At 46.8% G+C, this 18,796-nt stretch overlaps 2 protein-coding genes across 6 annotated transcripts in view; one reads left to right on the plus strand and one right to left on the minus strand.

The window, feature by feature from the left end:
• The window catches only part of PRAG1 (PEAK1 related, kinase-activating pseudokinase 1), an 81,806-nt gene extending 77,488 nt beyond the window's left edge, over window positions 1-4,318 (plus strand). For all 5 annotated transcript variants that reach the window (XM_081893775.1, XM_081893776.1, XM_081893774.1 and 2 more), the window contains one exon: window positions 3,036-4,318. In XM_081893775.1, the coding sequence (XP_081749901.1) occupies window positions 3,036-4,043 (1,008 nt within the window). In that variant the 3' untranslated portion in view covers window positions 4,044-4,318. The remainder of the gene's footprint in view (window positions 1-3,035) is intronic.
• An 8,746-nt stretch (window positions 4,319-13,064) lies between these two features.
• MBOAT4 (membrane bound ghrelin O-acyltransferase MBOAT4) lies at window positions 13,065-18,126 on the minus strand (the record flags this gene model as incomplete). Its single annotated transcript, XM_081893559.1, has 3 exons — window positions 13,065-14,036; window positions 15,550-15,774; window positions 17,996-18,126. 3 exons carry the CDS (start codon window positions 18,124-18,126, stop codon window positions 13,082-13,084), a joined length of 1,311 nt encoding a protein of 436 aa, XP_081749685.1. The 3' UTR covers window positions 13,065-13,081.
• Window positions 18,127-18,796: the final 670 nt, after the last annotated feature.

Genomic DNA, 18,796 nt, shown 5'->3' on the forward strand with positions numbered 1-18,796 from the left:
TAGTGAAGGTCAATACAGCCCAGGTGGTTAGGAAAGCCCAACAGACTTCATTTCCTTAGGGTCTTGTGAAAGAACAATGTTAGACAGCAACTGATGATTTCCTTCTATCTGTCCACAATAGAAAGTGTTCTCTCATACTGTATTACGGTGTGGTATGCTGGTTTGACAGCCATGGACAGAAAGTCCCTACAGAGGGTGATGAAGACAGCACAGGATATCATGGGCTGTCCCCTGAGTCCGCTAGATGTTATCGCAGGAGACCGTTGCCTCAGAAGAGCGAGGAACATTCTCAGGGATGACTCACGCCCTGGCCAGCACCTTTTTAATCTCCTGCCCAGGAGATAGAGAAGCATGATAAGCTGCACCAACAGGTTAAAGACCGGTTTCTACCCATGGGCCGTGAGGCTGCTGAATGGAAGACAGCAACATTGCAGCTGATCTTCGGGGTTGGTGGTCGTACACACAGAGTGTAACAAGGACTGAGAGATTGTGGGAGGGGAAGGGGACCCCGTTTAATCTCACTGTAAACAAGTGGTACAGTGACAATAAAGTACCGTATTTTTTGCTCTATAAGACTCACTTTTTCCCTTCTAAAAAGTAAGGGGAAATGTGACTGCGTCTTATGGAGTGAATGCAGGCTGCACAGCTATCCCAGAAGCCAGAACAGCAAGAGGGTTCGCTGCTTTCGCTGCACAGCAATCCCTCTTGCTGTTCTGGCTTTTGAGATTTGGAATATTTTTTTTCTTGTTTTCCTCCTCCAAAAACTAGGTGCATCTTATGGTCTGGTGCGTCTTCTATTTAGGCTGCCTCTGCTGGATACTTCCAAGTGAGATGTAGGAAGGCCCCTGAATAATGTCTGGACTTGCTGCAGTGTGCCAGGCATGTTGCTGTGTGCCCATCACGACACAGATCCAGCTCAGGAGTATGCCAACGGTTTGCTGAATAGGCTCCACCTGGAGATCGTCCAACCCTGTGCTTTGAGGCTTTCATTTTATTATTGTGTTGCAAATCGTACCAGTTTTGCTGGCGACGTTTTTGCAACCTGCCCTTGACGCATTTGGAGTGAAGGGCACAAAATGAATAAATTGAATAAATAAAGTTTTGGGAGGTTTTGGACCATGCTGCTTCATTTTATTTAAACATAAGAAAATAGGAGCAACAAAAAGTGGACCTGGATTCTGCTTCATATATGGCATAATAAATTGGTTGGTTTTAAAAGTGGCCCAGGATTTGATGCAAGACATTTGACTTTACCCCTTGGAAAGTGGGGGGGAGAGTAATTTTAGAAGAATTAAGGAAACTGTATCAGCCAGCTTTTATTTTGGGTTTGGCTGTTTTCCACTGAGTTACAATGGTCCTCGTCCCCATCTTTGGGGTGCCTTAGCCATCCCCCATTACTAAGCTTTTAGCTACAGCCCCATGAAGGCAAAATTGAAATGACAACAGTTGAGGTCTGATTACTCAGTTGTAGACACCAACATAAAGACTTCCTTTGGGGAGTTTCCTTAGTTGTTAAAGTTATTTTTACCTTTATTATAGATCTGGGTGTTTTTGAACTTTTAAACTCACAGGTTTCCCGGACCCCCGTTGCTTCTTACTCTGCTGCCACTAATCATCTTAATATGTTTTTTTTGTGTGTGTATGTTCTGCTTTACACACAGAAGGTCCTGGGTTTGAGCCCCAGTGGAACCACTAAGTTGCTTAGGAGACGCGGGTGGCGCTGTGGGTTAAACCACAGAGCCTAGGGCTTGATGATCAGAAGGTCAGCGGTTCGAATCCCCATGACGGGGTGAGCTCCTGTTGCTCGGTCCCTGCTCCTGCCAACCTAGCAGTTCGAAAGCACGTCAAAGTGCAAGTAGATAAATAGGTACCACTCTGGCGGGAAGGTAAACGGTTTTTCCGTGCGCTGCTCTGGTTCGCCAGAAGCAGCTTAATCATGCTGGCCACATGAGCCGGAAGCTGTATGCCGGCTCCCTTGGCCAGTAAAGCGAGATGAGCGCCGCAACCCCAGAGTCAGTCACGACTGGACCTAATGGTCAGGGGTCCCTTTACCTTTTATGTTTTATTTTTAATTTTTATCCAAGTTTTGGCAGAGATAATTTTTTGATAAAATTATATCAGTTGTGGTGAAGCAAGACTTCGGTAAGACTTTAGGATGGGGTAGGTGCTTTCTAGATGTTGTGGTTTATTTTTAAATGTTTGTATTTTGTTGTTGCAGTTGTTTGCTACCCTGGGCTCCTTTAGGGAGGAACGAAAGGATAATATTGATATTATTAGGTTGTATCCAACAATCGTCAAACTCAGAGTGGACAAATGGAAATTTCTGTCAGTGGCCCACATTGAACTACCTGCTTCCATTACCTGAAGTCAGTGCAAGGACTTGTACCTAGTGCAACACAACTTTTCCCCATCTCCTCTCCAGATTTGCCTGTTGTGCCTCTTCCAGGTCCATTTTGGAGGGTTAGGAGAACCCCACAATCTCCTAAACGCCACATTGAATTCCACCCATGCGCTGAGGAAACCTTAGTTGGATGCGAACCAATAATAATTGGCCATGGGCTCCTTTGGGGAGGAAGAACAGAATTATTATTACAGTGGTACCTCAGGTTAAGTACTCAATTCATTCCAGAGGTCCATTCTTAACCTGAAACTGTTCTTAACATGAAGCACCACTTTAGCTAATGGGGCCTCCTGCTGCCACCGCGCCGCCAGAGCCCGATTTCTGTTCTTATCCTGAAGCAAAGTTCTTAACCTGAAGCACTATTTCTGGGTTAGTGGAGTCTGTAACCTGAAGCGTATGTAACCCGAAGTACCACTGTATTATTATTATTATTATTATTATTATTATCATCATCATCCTCACCATCCGAATAACAATAGTGGCCTGATCAGTACCTACTTACATTCAGACCCTGATGCTTTTGTGGGTTCACATTTCCCTGAATCAAGTTTTCCATTCCCTTACCTCCTTCCCTATCCCAAACGGAACTGACCATACACTTTGCTTCTGTCCCTTTCCTGCTTTCCATTCACAGATATGTAAAACTCAAGACACGAAAGCCGCAACGTCCTGCTGCAGCCCTTCGGTCCCGGTCCACTTCAACATCCAGCAGGACTGTGGCCATTTTGTTGCCACGGTGCCCTCCAGCATGCTGAAAAACGCTTCCGCGGACGGCCAGGGCCCCTCCCGCGCCGCCACCGAGCAAGACTGCGTGGTCGTCATCACCCGCGAGGTCCCGCACCAGACTGCCGCCGACTTCGTGAGGGGTTCCGGCCCTTTCCACAAAGCGAAGCCGGAGCTGTACGAGCGGCGGGTGTGTTTCCTTCTCCTGCAACTCTGCAACGGGCTGGAACACCTCAAGGAGTACAGCGTCATCCACAGAGACCTTTGCCTCGAGAACTTGCTGCTGGTCCACTGCAGACCTCCCCCCAGCTGCAGCAAAGGCAGAGAGGACAAACATCTGCCGCGGCTCATCATCAGCAACTTTCTGAAAGCCAAGCAGAAGCCGGGCGCCGCCGAGTCCAAAGCGAAAAAGAACCAGGCTCGCTTGGCCCCGGAGATCGTCTCCGCCTCCCAGTACAAAAAATTCGACGAGTTCCAAACCGGCATTCTCATCTACGAGCTTCTGCACCAGCCCAACCCCTTCGAAGTGAAAGCCCACCTCCGGGAGCAGGAGTACAGCCAGGACGACCTTCCGCCGCTGCCGCACCTCTCCATATATTCTCGGGGGCTCCAGCAACTGGCTCACTTGCTGCTGGAAGCAGACCCCATGAAACGCATCCGCATAGTGGAGGCCAAGCAGATCTTGCAGTGCCTCTTGTGGGGTCCCCGGAAAGACTTGACGGATCAGGCCCTTAACCACGAGGAAGCGCTTTGCAACTGGATCGACATGAAGCGGGCGTTGCTCATGATGAAGTTTGCCGAGAGGGCGGTGGACGCAGAGCGGAGCGTCGAGCTGGAGGACTGGCTGTGCTGCCAGTATTTAGCCGCCGCAGATCCACCTTCTCTCTGCAAGTCGCTGAAACACCTTCAGCTCCTTTGATTCTCCATAGTGTGTGAAAAGGGCGTCGTTCGTTCCACAGGCAATGGACTAAGCGCTTCCTTAAACAGAAAATGTCACACACCTCCCGTCCCCTCTGTGGAATGATAATTGCGTGAAACAGACCGTATTTCATGCACAAACATAAGGCAAAGATCAAAACCTATGTACATTTCAGGATAAATACCATTATGAGTGTTGTAAACGGACAATACTGCTGGATTCCACCACCAAGTGTATTGCTTCCTGGGTTACTCTTGGAGGTAAATTAAAAAAGGGGGGGAAAAGGAAGGTATGTGTATTTCCTAAATGGGAGGAGGGTTTCGTTCTTGTGAGATTTTGTTGTTGTTTTGCTTTCCTAGTGAATGTGCTCAATCTTGGGGCAGAGGCTTATTCGCTGTGAAATATCCTAATATATTTTGTATTAAAAAAAAACCCCAGCAACATTCTGCGTGATTCCGGATGGCGGTTTAATTTTATACACAGGTTGTCCAGATACTGCAAAGAAGCCATTGGCGACAGAGAAAAAGAGTAGGGTGTTTTGATGGCAGCAGTGCTGTGTGGATGCGCACATGAAGAGACCTATCCCATAATATTTGACTGCCTGGAAGTATTTTATGTCTCACCAAACCCATCCAGCTTTGCCCACTCAAGCCTTGCTGGCAGCCCTGCTCCAACTTTACCCTGCCCAGAAGGATCACCAGCCTCATAGATGTAGAAACAGGGAAGGAAGGTAACTTGAAGAAGAGAAATAAATTGAGCAAAAAGGAAAAGATTCTGGAGTCTGAAGTGTGCTCTCTCGTTTTCAGGGAAGTGAGCATTTCCTGCATCTCTTCCTGCACCCATTAGAAACAAAAGCAAATCCTTTCCTCTTCAGCCCTCTCTGTGAGCTCATCCATACTGCCATGTAATGTGGAGAGGGGTGAGTTTACTTGTACCTTGGTTAGTTCTTAGTTGTCCTTATGACTTTCCCCTTCAAATCACTGCCTTCCCACACTTCCCCCTCCCTCAATCTGGATTTTCTCATAAAATATATACAGTGGTGCCTCGGGTTAAGTACTTAATTCGTTCCGGAGGTCCGTTCTTAACCTTAAACTGTTCTTAACCTGAAGCACCACTTTAGCTAATGGGGCCCCCCGCTGCTGCCGCGCCGCCGGAGCCCAATTTCTGTTCTCATCCTGAAGCAAAGTTCTTAACCCGAGGTTACTACTCCTGGGTTAGTAGAGTCTGTAACCTGAAGGGTATGTAACCTGGAGCATATGTAACCCGAAGTACCACTGTACTTCAAAAGAGAAAATCCAGATTGAGGAAGGGGAAAGTGTGGGAAAGCATTGATTTGGAGGTGAAAGTCATTTGGGCAGCAAAGCATTAATGGAGATAAAGGAAGCTTAAAAGGTAAAGGGACTCCTGACCATTAGGTCCAGTCGTGACTGACTCTGGGGTCCGTTTACCTTCCCGCCGGAGCGGTACCTATTTATCTACTTGCACTTTGACATGCTTTCGAACTGCTAGGTTGGCAGGAGCAGGGACCGAGGAACGGGAGCTCACCCCGTTGCAGGGATTTGAACTGCCGACCTTCTGATCGGCAAGTCCTAGGCTCTGTGGTTTAACCCACAGTGCCACCTGCGTCCCTTAAAGGAAGCTTACTGTCTACATTAAAGAACTGTATGGATAAACGGTGTAAGGATGATAGCTGCAGTATGCAAGGACCTGTAATTGGTTAGCTGCCCTGAACAGTCATAGCAAAGACCATGCTCTGTACCACATTCCACTGAAGGAATGGATGCTCTGTCCCATACTCTATATCATATACAGAAAAATGTGAAGCATTTTCTTGAAGGGGAGAGAGGAAATGGGTCCATTCATCTCTCACATTCAGATGGACCCATTTTTAAATATTTTTCTAGGGAAAGAGGTGCCAGAGCATGAATGTCCCCTGTAATGGTTCTAGGGGTTGCTCGTGCGTAAATCGACGCCACACCTGGCTGGGTTACCTGGGTGAACCCTTTCTGTCGAGACAGCCACATACCCGTGGCTGTCTCAATCGCTGGCAGAATCCGTCAGTGGGCGTTTCTTGAACTTCTTCCAGCAAAGAAGCTCTTTGACGCCTAGTCGCCGCCTACTCTCCCTGCGTGGAAGCCTTCTGCGCAGGGAGGGTGTGGGCAGCGGAGGACCCGTGCTCTCCCCGCTGGTCTCCGGCGAGGAGTCATGGAGCCACCTTGCCGATTCCCCCATCTGCCCCCCTTCTCCACTGGTGCTACGATGAATTCCTTCCCCAGAAGATGGGCTGCTTCTCTCCCTCCCGGGACGCTCTCCGGAACCCCTCTGGAGCCCTCCCTCTCCCTCTGGCTCCGATGGCAGTTCCCTGACACCCCCCTTGTTCTCTTCTAATGGCAATGGCACCCACCTGAGAGGTGCTGGAACGGAGGTCCGGCGAGTTCCAGCTGGAAAAAAGCACTGTTTATAAGAAAACTTGAAAGAAAAAAAGGAAACAAAAGTTGCCTCGGTGCGGTTTGCCAGGGTCTAGGGACTGGCAAACTACAGTAACGTAAAGGTAAAGGGACCCCTGACCATTAGGTCCAGTCGTGGATGACTCTGGGGTTGCGGCACTCATCTCGCTCTATAGGCCTAGGGAGCCGGCATGCAGCTTCCGGGTCATGTGGCCAGCATGACTAAGCCGCTTCTGGCGAACCAGAGCAGCACATGGAAACACCGTTTATCTCCCCGCCAGAGTGGTACCTATTTATCTACTTGCACTTTGATGTGCTTTTGAATTGCTAGGTTGGCAGGAGCTGGGACCGAGCAACGGGAGCTCACCCCATCGCGGGGATTCGAACCGCCGACCTTCTGATCGGCAAGTCCTAGGCTTAACCCACAGCACCACCCACATCCAATCACTGAGTAGTCCAGATCAAAATCCTAGAACGTAAAAGAATTTTGTTACCTTTGCAATGAGCAGCAGCATACTCACACACTGAAATGGCTATCAGGAAAAGTGGGGGAGAAGCTGATAAGCTTTGGTGGTGTATAGGGTCCCCAGCAAGGTTTAGTGGCTCCAGCAGCTGTCTTGCTCCAGATGCACTACTCTTGTGTAATATTTACAGGAAACCCATAAGCAGGCATAGGCAAACTCCGGCCCTCCAGAAGTTTGGGACTACAATTCCCATCACCCCTGATCACTGGTCCTGTTAGCTAAGGGTGATGGGAATTGTAGTCCCAAACATCTGGAGGGCCGGAGTTTGCCTATGCCTGCTCATAAGTGCTGCTTCCTAAGGCAACTTGTCCTCTCATGGGGATTATTTTCCATTTTGGAAACTGCATGTATCTGATCATGGGCAAAAGGTCAGGCCAGGATGTGTTTTCCCCACTGTGAGGATTGTGTGGCAGGTTTTACTTTCTAGGGTAAAGGCCTGCGATCTGGTAAACATCCTTTCCTTCAAGAAACCTGCATTGAGGCAATCAAGGAAGCATTAAAACCCTACCAGCCAAATGGTCTACAGAGGAAGGAGAGGAACAATTGAGAGTTTACATTACAGGCTTTGTGCCATGCATAAGAACAGCTGCATCTGGCTTATTAGTGATATCAGGACTGGTTTGGACACCTTCCCAATTTCCCATAGAATATGGATCCGGCAGCCAAAACAAGGCGGTTTTTTGATGGACTTAGCACTGGGATCAGGAAAGATAAGTGGACTGGAAGGGTTTGCAGAGGAGACTTTTCACCCCTGGCTGATCACTAGCCTTACTGTTGGACCACATCCTGATATTCCCTTCCCCAGCAGGCTTGCTATGAGGTCCCATCACCATAATACTACTTTTCTGTAACTCTTCTGCCTAGAGGGTTGAAGTTGAGAAGCCCAGATAGTACTTCAGAGGCTAGATTTGGGTCATGGGCAACCATAGCTGACCCCAGGTTATATTATAAAATATACCATCACCGTAACCATTCAGCAATCCATCTTTCTATTTGATTAAATTAACAAAGATAAATTGAGAGGCGCAATGAGCTGAGAGAACTGAGAACCTGAAATAAACAATAGCTCTCATTAGAACTTTCCTTTCTGTTTTTCTAGTCTTGCTTCTGAATGCTTAACAGCAGCTTGGCACTCAGAAATTAAACAGGTGCAGCTTTTATTGATGTAGAAATCAGGTGTGTGAGGGAAAGCCCCAGAATTTCTTCATGTACAGTGGTACCTGGGGTTACAGATGCTTCAGGTTACAGACTCTGCTAACCCAGAAATAGTACCTCAGGTTAAGAACTTTGCTTCAGGATGAGAACAGAAATCGTGCAGCGGCAGGAGGCCCCATTAGCTAAAGTGGCACCTCAGATTAAGAACAGTTTCAGGTTAAGAACGGACCTCCAGAACGAATTAAGTTCTTAACCCGAGGTACCACTGTATCTACAGTGCGTTCAACAATGATTCGTGTTGGAGGAGGCAGCATGAATTTCATACTCAAGGTATGGTTTTTTTTAACAACCAGTTTGGAGTAGGTTGGAGGGGTGATCAGTGGCTCTATGCAAGTCAGTTTGACAGTTACTTACTGACCCAGATCCTGTGCTTTTATGCTAGTGGTGCTGTGGGTTAAACCACAGAGCCTAGGACTTGCCGATCAGGAGGTCGGCGGTTCGAATCCCCACAACGGGGTGAGCTCCCATTTCTCGGTCCCTGCTCATGCCAACCTAGCAGTTCGAAAGCACGTCAAAGTGCAAGTAGATAAATAGGTACCACTCCGGCGGGAAGGTAAACTGTGTTTCCATGCGCTGCTCTGGTTCACCAGAAGTGGCTTGGTCATGCTGGCCACATGACCTGGAAGCTGTACGCCCGCTCCCTCGGCCAATAAAGCGAGATGAGCGCCGCAACCCCAGAGTCGGACATGACTGGACCTAATGGGCAGGGGTCCCTTTACCTTACTATTAAAGGGGGGGAAAGGTAGCCACTCTCATCATTTCATTGGGGGGGGCAAAACTCATAAGCTTCATGGTGCATCAATAGACTTGAGATGTCAATATGCATTGGCTTATACACAGATTTTACACTGGGTAACACATCAACTTTACAACCAGTAAAGCAAGATGAGCGCCGCAACCCCAGAGTCAGCCACGACTGGACCTAACGCTCAGGGGTCCCTTTACGTTTTTAAGCCTAATGTACTAAGCAGGCAACGGTTTGTTCTGACATAGCACCAGAAATAGTGATGGGAAAAACTTCATCACACCTTTATTAATGTTGGGCTGCTGTTAAACGCCGTAAGAACAAGTTTGTTTTACCCTCCCGAGCCAGGATCCTGCCCACAAAGGACCTGCAGAGCAATCAGGCCACATGCAACCAAGAGAGAACTGAAAGGCTTCCTGTTTGGCCACCAGCAACATATGGTGAGAACTGGTGAGCATTAATATGTAATAGACCCCTGTTAAGAAATCAATGGGGTTACAGTTTACTGAGCCTGGTGACAGCTGGGAGCCCGGCAGCCAAGCTGTGTTTGCTCTTGTAACTTTGGACAAGAGGGAATTAGGAACAGGTGGGTTGTATTGTTCTCAAAGAAAAATAGTTGGATACAACACAAAAAGACGGAAATTGTGCTCACTCAGACCAGTTGGGCAAAGTTTGTGCAATTGCACAACATCCTCCATCAAGACCTTTGCCCTGTATGCTAAAGGTGAACTGAAATGGACCAAATTGCCTGACTGCAGAAATGAGATTTGTGTGGTGGCAGCACTTGCTAGAGGCAAACCATGCCAATTATGAACTTCAAGGAACAGGTCCCATGACAGCTGATAGTTCAGATGTGCCCTGACCACAGCTCACCTGCTTTCTCCACTCCTCCTTCATCTACCCGTGAAGGGATGGGCGGATGGATGGTAGGAAACAACATTTTCTGGGAGTTCATCATCCTTCCATTGTAGAGACCCTGGCTGGCTAGTAAGTACATTTTCTGGTGGGTGGGCCTGTTCCACAAATTGCACAGCCGCAAATGCAGATTGGCCAACAAGTGTACACTGCTCCCTGACATGTGCTTGCTTGTATGATACATGTGTATACAACAGTCACCTTTTGTCGCATCTGTGCTTTGCATTTTTAGTTAAGACACCTAAAATGTGAAATGTGTGAAGAGGGCCTAGTAGGGAGGGAGGAAGGGTAGTGTTCTGAGGCCCGCCCTCCCTCACCCACCACGGGCTGCCTCCAAATTCTGTTGCCGCCTCCTCAATACACCTTCACTGGAGGCTTTTGAGCAGAGGTTGGATGGTCATCTGACATGGATGCTTTATTTGGGATTCCTGCCTAGCAGTGGGTTGGACTAGATAACTTTTGGGGTCCCTTCCAACTCTATGATTCTGTGACCTCTCTGCACAGAATGACAATTCCATAGAGAGCAGGATTTGGCCCTCTGACCTGTAGTTGCTAAGTCCAAATTTGGGCACTCTGGTGCTCCTGAACATCTCCCACTCAACTCAGCTGGGCATTATCTGGTTTACCTGTTGACTTAAGTCTGCAGAACAGCCTTCCACAACTTTGTGTCCTCCAGATGTTCTTGGGACTATAACTCCCATCAATCCCAGGCAGCATGGCTAAGAGTGATGGGAGCCGTGATTCAAAACTATGCAGAGTTGGGGAAGGCTGCTATAGAACCTCTTGTGAGGATGCTCTGCTATCTAGTCCCAACCAATCCACACATGGACCAGAGCTAGGCCAGCATTCTGATTGGCTTCAGAGAACCAGGACACTACCTGTGCCTTGGGACGTACCAGGTACAGTGGACGCTCGGGTTGCGAACGTGATCCGTGCAGGATGCACGTTCACAACCCGCAGCGTTTGCAACCCGCGACTGCACACGCATGGGTTGCGATTCGGCACTTCTGCGCATGCGCAAAGCGTGATTTAGCGCTTATGTGCATGCGTCACCACCAAAACCCAGAAGTAACCAGTTCCGGTACTTCCAGGTTTCGGCGGTCCGCAACCCGAAAAGACGTAACCTGAAGCTGCTGTAACCCGAGGTGTGACTGTAATCTGTAGTCTTAGATTTGACAATGTACCCATTGGTGAAAAATAGCCCCAGCATAACCAATAATAGGACCTTCTCTGAATGTGCCCCTCTGGCCAGTTGCTTGTTGAGATTAAGGGTCTATCTATGCTGGAATTCTCTTTCAGCAGTAGCTAGTCAGATGCCTCTGGAAGCTCACAAACAAGCCATGAAGAAACACACAAATAAACAAACACACCATCCCATTGTTTGCTCCCTGGCAACTGGTACTCAAAGGTAAACTTCTCTGAATGTGAAATCTCTATTTTTGCTATCATGGCTAATCAGAGCTGCCCTCCTTTATCAGATCAAGAGTCCCGTCTAGGCTATAAGCACATTAGTGGCTTAAACTTTCCCTCTACTGCATTTCACCCAATGCACATGATGTGATTTGTTCTCCCACCCCTCACAAACTCCTATTCAATGAGCATGTGGCTGCCTGAACTGTACACATCTCAGCTTAACTGCGGCTTATGTTTTCAAATCGTATGGAAACTGCTCTGACGGGAAATGCATCAAACAGGAGTATTCCTCAAGAAACTGCAGGATGCATTAAAAAAATTGTGGCTAACTGTCTTCAAACACCAGTGCGGGGAGAGCATTGGCGCTGGAATAAACTGCAATGTACCCACAGCCATAGATTGAGTTGCTAAAGTATTCTTTTACAAAGTGATCTGCTGTCATGTATAGACAGTGGGGAGGTAGAAGGAATCCTACATACCGGTAAGTTGTAGATTTCTTGCTGCCTCCCATGCATCGTACTTGGCGCATTGCCACTTGCTCAGAGAGAAGGAACTCTCAAGCATGTAGCAGTAACATTGGGTTCTGCTGCCACCTGGTGACATTCTTAGAAGGTACAGCCAGCCTGGTTTCAAAGGAAGAATTCTTTGGCAGCTAGCCTGTGCCACAGCCCGGAGAGTTTGGGGCATATCTAGGGAGCAGCAAGAGGACTGATGGGCTTTAACAATGGCATAGAGGCATGCCTGTTCTTCTGCTCAATGTCACTGTCTGCTCAAAAGACCAGAGGCAAAACTGCACCAAGGTACTGGGGTCTGCCAGAAAGATGGGCTAGTACTGGAATAGGATGCCAAGCACAGTTACAGCACTAGGCAGTGTCTTTGTAGACTGCATTCATTTTGTAAGATCCAAAGCATGTGCTTCATTGCAGAACCATCGCGCTGAGTCCAATTATGTAGCAACCACAGGACTTGGGAGAGGAAGCAATAGCTGGTTTATCTCCTGCGATATGTGGTCCTTCCAGCTCTACAAATTCTCTGTCCTTAGGTGGGCATGCTCAGGGAGAAGACAGATACAAGATTTTAAAACTGGTCAAGAGTGCTTGACTGTACTGTTGCTGCTTTGTAAACATAAATACTTTATTGTCAGGGAACCAGGCAGAGGGCCTTCTCGGTGGTGGCACCCGCCCTGTGGAACGCCCTCCCACCAGATGTCAAAGAGAAAAACAACTACCAGACTTTTAGAAGACATTTGAAGGCAGCCCTGTTTAGGGAAGCTTTTAATGTTTAATAGACTATTGTATTTTAATATTCTGTTGGAAGCTGTCCAGAGTGGCTGGGGAAACCCAGCCAGATGGGCAGGGTATAAATAAATTATTATTATTATTATTATTATTATTATTATTATTATTATTATTATTATTATTATTATTATTTTATTATTATTATCATCATCATCTATGTTTTCTGAGTGGTTTTAACTGTTTTTGAAAAGGCATTGTGTGTTATTGCTCTTTTTTTGCAGGTAAGGGAAAAAGATCGACTGGGGGGGTGAATAAAAACAAGTGCAGGCTTTATTGAAAGGGGAGGGGGAAGACAACCACGATGGGAGGAGCAAGATGAAAGACTTCACCTAGTTTGTATGTACTGTATGTTAACAATGCAAGGTGGCCTTGAACCTTAGATGAAAAAGCTGCTGCAACTTTTTATAAAATCCTGCTTCTGTCTACACACCTCCATCTAAGGATGCGAAATGAGCTAGTGAGGACCAGTAGGGCTGCTGACTCATTTCTTTACTAACAGGAGGAGCACAGTGACAGAGACTAATGGAAAGAAGCTATTGTACGAAGACAACAGCCGCCAAAGCATGGAGACACTCCTCATCTCAACAGCAATCATAATGTACGCCACCACCAGTTGTGTATGACACCAGGTCACAGTTTTGTACAGCAGCCTCTGAAGCCAAGATTTTGCCACTGAACCCAAAAAGCGATGGAAGCGGTAGTCTGCTTCCACCATAACGGCCCAGCACAGAAACCCAAAGACCTGGCCAGGGCGGAGGCCATGCCACCAGGCTGAGAAGGCAAAGGTGGCCAGGAGAGGATGTGAACTGCTCTGCTGGAATATGAGCCGCCTCAGCCACTGGGCTGTGCTCTTGTTCCATGTTCGGGTAAAGCCAGCAATTGTGTTGGTTGTTTCCAGGGTCCAAATATCTGTGTCCATGACAACTCTGTCTGCAGCTGCTGAATATTGGTGGTGGCCAAGATCCAGCCCCAAACCAGCAGCAAGGAAGAGGGACTCGTCAAGCAGCCAGTGAGAGTAGTAAGTTAGCCTGAAGGACAGGGCTGAGGTCCACACGACGTAAACGCAGTCAAAGTGGGTGCAGTCAATTAGGTCGTCCAGAGCGGAAATGTGTCCCCTCACAATATTGTTCAACAGGCCCAGAGTCAGAGCCCCCAGGCCTTTTTGAGTGGCAGCCCAGAAGAGACCTGAAGAAAAGGGAGCCTTGGAATAGCTTACCCATGCCTGAAATCTGCGGAAAGAACACAGAGGGCCTCCCAACAGGGTTGGGAAACACAGCAGATAAGTACACAGGGGCAGTGCCTGGAGCAAGTGCCAGCAAAACGATCTCCTCTCTTCAGATGGCAAGCCCACCTTCACTTTGTTTTCATGGATATCCAAAGCCAGTGAGGTGACTTTCTGGGTCATCAGCATGAGGGCGGAAAGGGCAATGGGCAACCTGAAACAGAGCAAAAGGTTAGCTCAGTGACAGGTAAAAGGTAAAGGGACCCCTGACCGTTAGGTCCAGTCGCGGCCGACTCTGGGGTTGCGGCGCTCATCTTGATTTCTTGGCCGAGGGAGCCGGCGTACAGCTTCCGGGTCATGTGGCCAGCATGACTAAGCCGCTTCTGGCGAACCAGAGCAGCACACGGAAACGCCGTTTACCTTCCCGCCGGAGCAGTGCCTATTTATCTACTTGCACTTTGACATACTTTCGGACTGCTAGGTGGGCAGGAGCAGGGACCGAGCAACGGGAGCTCACCCCGTCGTGGGGATTCGAACCGCCGACCTTCTGATCGGCAAGTCCTAGGTTCTGTGGCTTAACCCACAGTACCACCCGCGTAGCCCAGCTCAGTTACAGAAAAGCACAAAATTTGCATTTAAGAGCTGCCCAGTTTTAGGTCTCGGCAATTCTGTTAGAGAGCTTATGTCACATCAGATTTTAAGCATCCGAAAAAATGCCAGGAGTTGTAGTTTGGTGGGGGTGCTGAACATTCTTTGTTAGATATCTCAAACCGCCTCACAGAACTACAATTCCCTGGATCCCATGGGCAACAGGAAATGGCTAATAAACCAGTCTGTCTGGTTTATATTTTCCCCCTTCAAAAGTAAATAGAGCTGAAGCTACCAGCTTGTCTTTTAAGTCCTATATACTTTTCATGGCTCAGGATCTGACTTTTACGCAGATCCTTTTAAGAGCAAAATTTGTATGTGTATTCTTGCTCACCTTGGGTCTCTTTTTGCAGAGGAGCCTGAACCGGGAAGTGGCAACACATCACTTACTCAAAAGTCCAAATGTGCTCATGGAAATAAAAAAGGTTGACTATCCCTCCTCAAAAAGAAGCTCACTGCTCAGTGATAGTTTAGTTTGTCCTAATAAAGGTATTTTATTAGGGTGGCACTATAGGTTAAACCACAGAGCCTAGAACTTGCCGATCAGAAGGTTGGCGGTTCGAATCCCCGCAACGGGGTGAGCTCCCATTGCTCAGTCCCTGCTCCTGCCAACCTAGCAGTTCGAAAGCACGTCAAAGTGCAAGTAGATAAATAGGTACTGCTCCGACGGAAAGGTAAACGGCGTTTACATGCGCTGCTCTGGTTCGCCAGAAGCGGCTTAGTCATGCTGGCCACATGACCCGGAAGCTGAACGCAGGCTCCCTCGGCCAATAAAGTGAGATGAGCGCCACAACCCCAGAGTCGGTCACGACTGGACCTAATGGTCAGGGGTCCCTTTACCTTTACCTTTAATAAAGGTATTGCACTACTGCTCCTGTTTATACTGGGTATAATTCCCATAAAGTTCAATGACAATAAAATTAGTAAGAAAAACAGTTATAACACCCAGGAAAGGACACTCTGAATCCAATTGGTCTGTCTACTGTTTCTATGTGTACTGAAATAATGCAAAGTAAACTGGTCTGAGACTAACTCTGCCAACCAACCGATACACTAGACTACAGCAAGCACATCTTTACCTGATACATGCAGCTTCTTGTAGGTAATATTCTTTGTAATGCAGCCCAAGATGGCACAGTGTTTGCCAGGTCATCTGAACGAAGAATGCCCATGTGTGGACCTGCTGTGGGCCAGCGGAATGGATTACGGCAAGAGAGGAGAAGGCAGATATAAGCAGCAGCAGGGCATAGCACCCCATAGCAGACCAGGCCAGGAGGAAACCACCCACCAGGAGGAAAGTGTACCTAAAAATAAACAGACGTGTTTTCAAATTCATGGTGGCAATTTTCAGGGTAAGACATTTCCTGCCTGGCAGGAAAGTGAACAGACGGGGAGGCAGGAATGCCACAGAAGTGTGGCAAGGCAGTGTTGGGGAGATCTGGGAATCTGTGCTCCTTGTGTAACATCTAGTTCCCAACCAACCACTTTGGTAACAAACAAAAAATCAGCCTGCATTGATACCCAAAGATGCCATTTGGTTCACTGTTAGAAATAAGCATAAATTATTAGTGCACATCCAGTTCACATAGGACTGCCTCTTGTTGTTTAGTCGTTTAGTCGTGTCCAACTCTTTGTGACCCCCTGGACCAGAGCATGCCAGGCACTTCTGTCTTCCACTGCTTCCCGCAGTTTGGTCAAACTCATGTTTGTAGCTTCGAGAACACTGTCCAACCATCTCGTCCTCTGTTGTCCCCTTCTCCTTGTTTCCTCCATCTTTTCCAACATCAGGGTCTTTTCCAGGGAGTCTTCTCCTCTCATGATATAGCCAAAGTATTGGAGCCTCAGCTTCACAATCTGTCCTTCCAGTGAGCACTCAGGGCTGATTTCCTTAAGAATGGATAGGTTTGATCTTCTTGCAGTCCATGGGACTCTCAAGAGTCTCCTCCAGCACTATAATTCCAAAGCATCAATTCTTCGGCGATCAGCCTTCTTTATGGCCCAGCTCTCATTTCCATACATCACTACTAGGGACTGCCTCTTAAGACAGTACAAATGCTTCAACTGGTGGAGAATTCTGTGGCATGCTATTGGAAGAAAGATGGCGGGGAGCTCCAGTCGTAACTGATTTTCTTCCCAGCTAGTTGTTGCTTTGAAAGTGCTACACATTCCTATACAGGGCTTTTTTCCAGCTGGAACTTGCCATAACTCTGTTCCAGCTCCTCTCAGGTGGGCGCCATTGCCATTATAAGAGAAAAAAGGAAGGTGTTCGTGGTGAGTCCCGGCACCTCTTTTTCTAGAAAAATAACAATGTTTCCTATAAGAAAGGTAGGAAAGTTGTGGTCCTCCAGATGTTGCTGGACTACAGCTCCCAACATCCCCGACGTTTGGCCATGCTAATTGTGACCGATGGGAGTTGGAGTCCAACAACATCTGGAAGGCCACAGGTTCCCCATCCTCTGGCAAATACAATAGCCTCCTGTCCACACAGCTGGACCATAAAGAAGGCTGATCACCGAAGAATTGATTAAACGACTAAACAACAACAACCACACAGATAAGGCCTCTTTTGTATGTTCCCTTTTCCTAAGGACAGAACCATTCAGGCATGGAGAATATATCTTCCCATTTTGGTACCCAGAGGTGGTTGCTCGGTACTTACAAGACCTGGGAGGCCAACAGATGACACAAATGTCTATAAAATTAGCATGTGATACTTTACAGGTATAGATGTTCCTGATAAATTACAGTAGCAAATGGTTGGAGCTCACCTACACAGTTTTGCTATGTGCCAAGCTTCCTCAGATTATATTTTTTTCAGAAAATTGTTTTTATTTTTATTTTTTTAAGAGGAAAGGGGCAGGAAATCCAGGGCACGTTACAAATGACATGAGACTCAGCCCCCCACTAACATCATGGCTGGTAGCACTTTCTTTTGCGTCTCACTTTCTGGGAAACAATTGGATTGGCCATTTCCTTAGCAATCCGCTTTTCAAATCTCCTCCTTATCCACAGATGCAAAACTTTTTCTTTCTCAAGTGTTTCCTAGTTCCTGATACATTGAGCTTATTATTTTCTAGAAGCTGCTGTTTTTTGATTGGCTTTCTTTTTAAGTACCATATTTTTTGCTCTATAAGACGTACCAGACCACAAGACGCACCTAGTTTTTGGAGGAGGAAAACAAGAAAAAAAATATTCTGAATCTCAGAAGCCAGAACAGCAAGAGGGATCGCTGTGCAGTGAAAGTAGCAATCCCTCTTGCTGTTCTGGCTTCTGGGATAGCTGCGCAGCCTGCATTCGCTCCATAAGACGCACACACTTTTTACTTTTTAGGAGGGAAAAAGTGAGTCTTACAGAGCAAAAAATACGGTATATTTTATAAAAAGATTTCTTAGTTATTGTTTCTATTGTAGGCTTTTAAATTCTCGTTTTAGACCTTGCTATGTTTGCTGCTTATTAGTCAAGAAAAATATAACATTTTTTAAAAAAAGTAATAATAGTAAAAAAAAAATAGATAATGATACCTACCTTGCATTTATAGAAAGATTCCCAGAGGCACAGAGATAATGGAACAAAATAGCAAATGGAAAAGCAACTAGCTGGTATAAAGCTGTGGCTTGAAAGAAAAACGGGGTTTCCCAGTTCATGAAGACCCTCATTCTCAAAATGCTATTTTGCTGGTTGTCTTCCAGTCCTTTCTCACCTAAATGAAGTGTCTCAACAAACATCATTGTTTTTTCCCTATATTGGAATTGGCTAATAATGGAAATCAGCCAGATAATGAAGGTCAGCATATCAGAGTTTATAACTATGGAGACGGGACATTCTGCCTAAAATATACCATTGAGGTATATTATTTGTGCAAATGCCATTTTCACTGAGCTGCTGTGCCACAGAAGTCAAATTGTCGCCCGATGAGGCCCTTTTGAATACTGATTATGAGGTAGAAGCAAAGATAAGAGCCTCATACCAAACTGATAACATCTCCATGACACACAAAATTGCCATGCTTTCCAAGAATCAGAGACGCATAAATGGTTGTTCTTATCCTTCCCTTATAATATCCATCATAAACATTACCAGAAGAATACACAGTAAGTCAATACTGTATTAAAAATGGCAACTGTGGTAGGCATGAATGGAAAATTGTTTTGATACATTGGATTGTAGTGGATATAAGGGTCAGTACAATAGTTAGGTTTCCAAGCTCCCATATTTCTCACAGATGGTCCATGGCTAAAAGGAGGCATGTGGTGAGTTTCACTAGAAATGAAAAAATAGAAGGAAAATTGAACATCCCATCCCTGTGTGCCGCAGTCCCGGTAAATA

This window comes from Podarcis melisellensis (genome assembly GCF_964234715.1).
Source record: "Podarcis melisellensis genome assembly, chromosome: 17".
In the NCBI taxonomy this organism is placed as follows: Eukaryota; Metazoa; Chordata; class Lepidosauria; order Squamata; family Lacertidae; genus Podarcis; species Podarcis melisellensis.